Here is a 7,140-nt window from a genome sequence, read left to right on the forward strand (position 1 = left end):
TTATGGCCCAGTATTAAAATGAGAAGGTGACACACGAGGACACAACAAGTGTAACAGGCTAACTCTTTCTAGAAGAAAGGTGATCACGGGGTCATTCCAAACTTGCTTTCTACGAGACTGATTAATGGGGGATTTGATTCCTAACATGTTGGCTGACACCGAGAATATTGGTCTCAGGAAGATGACACTGTGAGATGCTTCTACAGAGCCAAAATAAAAATGAACTACCTTTATACCCAGAACTGCATTAATTAGATCCACTTTCGTAAGTAAAAAATATATAGAGTTGTGGTGTGGTCCCTCGTAAGTATCCTTTTTCCTTTCTCACAATAAACAACGGTTGTACATTATTTGCCTAAAATATTAATCATTTCAAGCATAAGTGAGCTTCTTTCATCACTATGAGGGTTACAAATCTTTACCAAGTCATTCAGGATCAACTTTTAGCCTGTGCCATTGGATGGTGGTAACATCTCTGGTAGAAAATGAAACTATTTACCCAGGAGGAAAATCATGTATCCCTTTGTCTGGCTTATTATCTTAGTTATGTACTACTTTATGAATCAGAAACGTTCAGAAAACTTTATGCTGACGGAGCAATAGAAAACAGCTGAAATATAAAACAGTAAGCACCATTTCACAAGAGTCCTATGCATCTCCTATTTGAATATTGGGCTTAGGAGACCTTTGATAAATTTGTGGACATTTAAAATCATTTGGAAAAAGGTTTCTCAACCTCTGTACCATTGACATTTTGAACTGGATAATTCTTTGTTGGGCGGGGCTGCTCTGTGCATTGTACAATGTTTAGCAGCATCCCTGGCCTCTACCCGCTAGACACCAGTAGCACCCTCCAGCCGTGACAGTCAGATGTCCCCTGGGCATCCACCACTGACTTAGAGGTTTGCTCACGTTCTAACTCCTTTGTGGTAGTAGAGGGAACACACCTCAGTCGCATTCAACAGAAATGAAACCCAACAAAGGAAGTAAAAGAAATGGTTATCATTAAGCAAAACCACTTGGCAATCAAATGGATGTATTTCTCCCCACGCCCCCAAATCAGCCCCCCAAGGCACTTCCTCACAGAATGCCGACCTAAAACCAAGGATTTCAACCTTCTCAGACGTCCCACACCAGAGGAAAAAAATGCCAAACAAAAGTCATCATACACACAGGAGTACCGGTGACGGCATCGGTTCCTTGTTACAAATTTTTCCCCAGAAGCTAGATCACCCTCTGCTGGGAAAAAAAAAACATGTGCAAAATAGCAAATGAGAGAACTCACTGTGTCCAGAAGCGGCTTTCCGGAATTTCGTCAAGTCAACGTGCGGCGGTCTGCTGGGCTTTTGTGGAGGGGGGCCCAGGGTAAACAAGGAGGGCAGGGGTTTCCGCTTGGGGGTGGCTGAATTCTGGTCCTCCTTTTCCTTTTCTTGACTTGGGCCCCAGGGCCCTGCCGTTGTCCACTTCGAAGGTGTCTTCAGGAACTTGGCAGGAGGGGCCCCAGAGGCCGGCTCTTCCGGATTCACTTGGCTCAGGAAGACGTTCTTAGCAGCATCCACCTTCCTATCTTCTCTCTTCTCTTCAGCATTTTTGGAGAGGCCTGGGGCCCCTCTGCTTGCAGCAGGTTTCAGAACGACTCCAGGAAAAGGAAAACTTGACGTCTCGCCTCCACGCTCTTTATTCTCTAGGTCGTCCCTGGCTGGTTTCAAAGGGCCGGATTTGGCCTTGGCTCCCAGGGGGGCCGGGGGGCCTCTCTGTGGAGCCGCAGTCTTGGTGGGGCTTCCGTCTTCCTGGGGGTCATCTGTATTCAGGGATGGCTTCTGGCCAAAGACAGGTCTGGGGAAGAGGGGCGTGGGGTCCTGATCTTGTGAGGCTGACATAAACTTGCCTTTAGCCCCAGCCAGCTTTGGGAAGACTTGCTTCGGTTCATTTTCCTGGGCTGGATGATTTGACCCCGGCTTGGGGCCTGGTGGCTTCAAGTCATGGTCTTGGTTTACACTGTGAAGTGAAGGCTTATTCCCAGGAGCCCGGGGAACCGCAGGTTTGGAATCTTCTTTGTGCAAGTTGATGGGCTTGGGGCCTCCAGGTTTCAGAAATCCCGGTTTCACCTCGGGGTCTCTGGCGGCCGAGTTAGCCTGCGGCCCAAACCTGGGACTCACGCCGGTCGCCTTTAGAAATGGAGGTTTGGGCTCCTTGTCAGGCTTTTCCTCAGAAGAAGGTTTCACCCCCAGAGGGGGCTTTGGGGACCCAAACTTGGGCACATTGCTCGGTCCTGCAGGAGGGCTGGCATTTCCTTGGTTGTTGAATAAGTTCTTTTTGACCTGTACTCCTGAAGGGGAGTTTTGGCCCAGGACCTTGAAGGGCCTGCTGTTGACCGAGACCTCCTCCATGGGGTTGCCCCCTGTGTTAAACTTCGCCATGAGGGACTTCACATTCGCCTTCCCATCCTGCAAGCACAGGGAACAAAAACTCACTGAGAGCCCAAAGTCTCACTTGCACAATTTAAAGTACTACACTTTAAAGGGTTTCCTGGTTTGAGGCCTGCAGCGCCGCTGATTGGTTCGTGAGATATTGTAACATTTATCTTCCTCTATGGCAAAATAAGTTGTGAGAATTTCTTGAAGGGGGAGGGCTATGATACTTAGACTTTTTTTTTTTTTTGGTTGTCTTAGACTGACTTGCTTTTCGTTGTTGTTGTTAAGTCACAGCTTATATTTTCTCCTTTCCTCTCACTGGTTCTCTAACTCTCTTGTTGGATTTACTCTGAACTTGGTATTTATGTGTTTTGTTGAACTTGAAAAAATATGAACGTGACTAACAAATGACCTCTTCCATATTTTATAGCTGAGTCTCTTAAATAGGAACTGCATTTAAAAAATGAAAGCAACTCTTCTGTAAATCTGGGCTGCATGCTTCACGCAGCATAGCCACATTTGACATTTTGTGTTTGCAAGCCTGTTCTTGTTCCCACCTATATTGAAGGTCCATCTGTTTCCTAACAGGGAGATGTGGCAGAAAAACCCACTCAGTTTTATACATAAGCAATAAAATGAGTTTTTCTACTTATTGATACATATTAGCGTAAAGGATTCAACTGGAACCAGACTAGCAGGCAGACTGCGCCCATTTTCAAGGGACACAGTCTGGAGCACAGGGAAGGTGACAAGGAACGTGCAGGGACAGGCTGGAAAATCTCATTTCCAGGTGCTGGTTTCTCCAGTCTCTGTCCCCCTGTCTAGAACTAGGGTATTACCTAGTAAAGAGGGCAGGCAGTCACCTTTCTCTGCGACTATAATCCCATGTAACCTGTAAGAATTCATGGTGGGTTTGCTTTTTCTCTCAAAAGCCAGGAGTTGAACTTTTCTAGTTCTTTTAGGAATATTTGAAAATCTGAGGCTTAGAAAAAAAAATCACAGGTAGCCACAACAGTTTCCATTTTTTGCCTTAAAATTCACCTAGAAAACGTTTTCTTACTTCCTATCCTCACCTGTCATTGCTAAGCGTATTTCTTCTCTCAAGGCCCCACTCAGATACTACAAAACCAGATCCTGTCCGGTTGGGAGGAATTGCTCCCTCCTCTTAACTCACATAGCACAGCAGGCCCTGCTACATGCCCCTGTATTACTTCCTTTCCTAATACTAAGAACCACCGTTTAGCGCGTAAACACGTGTGCTTGATTCTGAACCAGGCAAGTCATCTATGTCGCCTCATCTCATTCTTTTGGATGATGGCATTATTTAACTCCATGTCACAGGAAAGAAGATTGAGGTTGAAACTGCAGGAGGACATCACGTAAGAGCATGGGAACTTGGTTGGAATCCTAGTTGATTAGCAGGGCCTCAGTTGCACAATCTGTACAATGGGGATAAGAGAGCATATCTGCCAGAATTGTCATGTGTGTTAGAGATAGAATTTGTAAAGTGCCTGCCTGGCCCTCAGCCTGGGCTCAATGTAAGGAAATTATTATTAGAAACGTTAAGTAGCATATTCAAGGGCTCACAGCCAGGAACTGTGAGGACAGGGGTGCAGACTCAGGTCTGTCTCGGGCTCCAAAGTCCAGAAACTGTCTCATTCCCCTTTGTATAGAACTCTCGGGATTCTAATATATTTGGGAAATTGTTCAGGTTGGCACTGAGATGAATACTGTGAATGGTGATTTTAAAAGAAATGGTCCCTTCAGCAAGAGTTTCTCTCCACACCAAACTACAGTCTTTCAGGACTGGGGTAAGCAACCTAGGCAGGAGGCAAAAATGAGGTGAAAGGAGCAATTTCCAGCTTGGTTTTGTTTCTTTAATTTACTACCCTGTATCCAAGTTGCTGAAAATATCTTGTTTTCTACCTTGCCTCCTTTGACCATTTTTTTTATCCCCATGATTTTCTCAAATCCTCAAGTAATCCCCAGAGGTAATAGGCAGGAAGGCAGCAGAACCAGGGAGAGTTTGGGTGCTGGCAGAGGGAACAGGTGAAGACGGATCCTACCCTGTGCCTCCTGGGAGATCATAGCTGCAAAGGACTTTAAACCTTAACACAAGATGCATAAAAAAGTATCAATACAAAAATTTTCTCCCCACCTGGAAGAAAGTCTGTCTCTAGGGAAGAATCTTTTATTCTAGACTCACTCTATATTTTGTCATTTATATTCTAGATCTACAGTTTAGTCCAGAATGATAAGAGGCTGCAGAGTAGAGTGGTTAAGAGCATCGACTAGGGAGCCAGGTTTTGAGTCTGATCAGCTATTTACTGTAACGTGAGGTATATAAGCTCCCTGGGCCTCAGTTTGCTCACCTCTGTTAAGAGAATAAAGAGTCGTGTCATAGGGCTTTAAAAGAAATCAATATCTGTAAGGCATTTTAAAGAATGCCTGGAACCTGGGAGGGTTTTCTGTTTTTATAAAGAAAGTGAAGACTTTGAAATTATCTATTCTACCTCTCTCACTGCATTGGTGACAAAACAGAAACTAAAGGATTTAAGTGATATCTTATTTAGTCACAACAACTTCACAACTTGGATTTCATGGGGGGAAATCCATGAGACACGCTAATACACTGTCAAACTGCACACCCTGGTTTTAGTTTAGAAAATATGGAAGTGGCTGATTTGGAATTTAAGTCCCAGATGCCAACTCAAAACCAGGAGGCAGTGCAGTATCATGGTTAATAGCAACGTCTCTGAAATCATTGACTTGGGTTCCAGCCTTGACTTTGCTACTCACTAGCTGTGTGATCAAGCAAATTACTTAACCTCTCTGAAACTCAGTTTTCTTTACCTATAAAATGAGAATAATGAGTACCTATTTCTCACCGGGTTTTGTTTTTTAATTAGGATTAAATGAGATAATGCATGTAAAGTTCTTAGATCAAGAATCGCATGTAATATACATCCAAGGATTGTCTGCCATCATGAGTTTTTTTTTTCGAATTCACTAGTCACATAACATCATTTCTCCAGGTGACCAAATTCTGAAGTTACAATCATTAATGTTGCATCTTAATTTTAAATTAATATGACTGAAACAAACATACTGCTGGATAACATCATAGAGTTTATGATGTTTGAGTTTGGTTTCCCCCGCTCTGAAACTTTCAACTGTATATTGAAAGACAGGGAAAGAAAGAGCCACAGGTTCCTATGTGGGACACATTGAAGAAACAGTAACAGCATCTGAACTTACTAATATGTCTCGTAAATCAATAGCTTGAACTCTACAACTATTTAATCTCTTATACTGACTGCTTAGCTTTAGAGGTTTTTAGTTGTTACAACTCTTAATAAGTTTATCAGATAAAATTTTCAACACCCAGACTCGCCCTTAATCTTAATAGCTAGATTTCTTTCTTTATGATAATGATAGAAAGGCAAAAATGATTAAAATTTTTTTGACATTCTCTCATTCTCATTTCATTCCATTTTCTAGGGCTCTTTTTACTCTAAAAAAGTTTAAAAGAGGGTAAGAGCAATGTATTTCATGAAAAAGGGAAAAGTAAGCTTGCTCTAAACCCTGACCCTCCAAGCCCTCATACCCCAGTTCTATGGGGATCATAAATACTGACTTATCAGTACAGTACAAGTTCATGCCTGTTGTTCTGGAATAATTATTAATAATGCTCCCTTTTACTCTCAAAATTGACCTGCTCTAAACAATAATTACATGGTGAATTTACCCAGTTCCTCTCTAGAGTCAGTCAACCACTGTTATCAGTTTTTTATGTATATTTCTAACTGTGCATATACAAATATATAAAAATAAACACACACGCACATCCTTTCTGTCCCTGCTTTTTGCACAAATGGAAACCCCTGCTTTGCACCTTGCTTGTTTCCTGAACCGATACTAAGTTGCTACACACCAGCTCAGCTGGATGTGTGGTCAGCAGCCACTCTGATTGCTTGGTGCCTGTGCAATTCCAGCTGTTAAATATTTTCAATATTAATTCTCCCTTTTCCCCCTTGATAATTGGACCCATATCAGTGCATATTATTTGCACCATCTCTTAAAAAATAGACTTAATTTCTTTATTTTTTACAACAGTTTTAGATTTACAGAAGAATTCAGAAGATAGTACAGAGAGTTCTCACATAATTTACATCCAGTTTCTCCCTTACTAACCCCTTCCATTAATTTGCAGGACCTCTTTAACTTTTAATGATTTAAAGATGGGCCTTCTGTTTATTCTTAAGAAGAGGCATTTCACAATCTAGGAGATCTCAGAGTTTAAGATATTTAAGTAAAACCAACATTTTATCTTGAAATTTACTTGAAATTTATTTTCCAAATTTATTTGAACAAATTGTCATTAATTCCAGCTGTTAATGAGTTTGTGCAGCTCTTTCTCCACTTATGATAGTTACATCCAGATAAACCCATTGTAAGTTGAAAATATCCTAAATAGAAAATGCATTTAATACACCTCACTACCAAGCATCATAGCTTAGCCCAACCTACCTTAAATGTACCCAGAACACTTACATTAGCCTATAGTTGGGCAACATCATCTAACACAAAGCCTATTTTATAATAAAGTGTTGAATACCTCAGGTAATTTATTTAATACTGGACTGAAAGTAAAGCAGGATGGTTGTATGTGGATGGAATGGCTGCAAGTATATGGGTTGTTTACCCTCATGATTGCACAGCTGAC

The 7,140-nt window shown here is 41.9% G+C and overlaps 1 protein-coding gene across 2 annotated transcripts in view; it reads right to left on the minus strand.

Moving 5' to 3' along the window:
• The window catches only part of FYB1 (FYN binding protein 1), a 101,068-nt gene extending 98,627 nt beyond the window's left edge, over positions 1-2,441 (minus strand). Inside the window, exon 1 of one of the 2 annotated variants that reach the window (XM_082652154.1) lies at positions 1,286-2,441. In XM_082652154.1, coding sequence (XP_082508280.1) covers positions 1,286-2,420 — 1,135 coding nt within the window. In that variant the 5' untranslated portion in view covers positions 2,421-2,441. The remainder of the gene's footprint in view (positions 1-1,285) is intronic. The other variant, XM_082652153.1, reaches the window with a different exon arrangement.
• Between the last annotated feature and the right edge of the window lie 4,699 nt (positions 2,442-7,140).

Source organism: Grampus griseus (assembly GCF_964374135.1).
Source record: "Grampus griseus genome assembly, chromosome: 3".
In the NCBI taxonomy this organism is placed as follows: domain Eukaryota; kingdom Metazoa; phylum Chordata; class Mammalia; order Artiodactyla; family Delphinidae; genus Grampus; species Grampus griseus.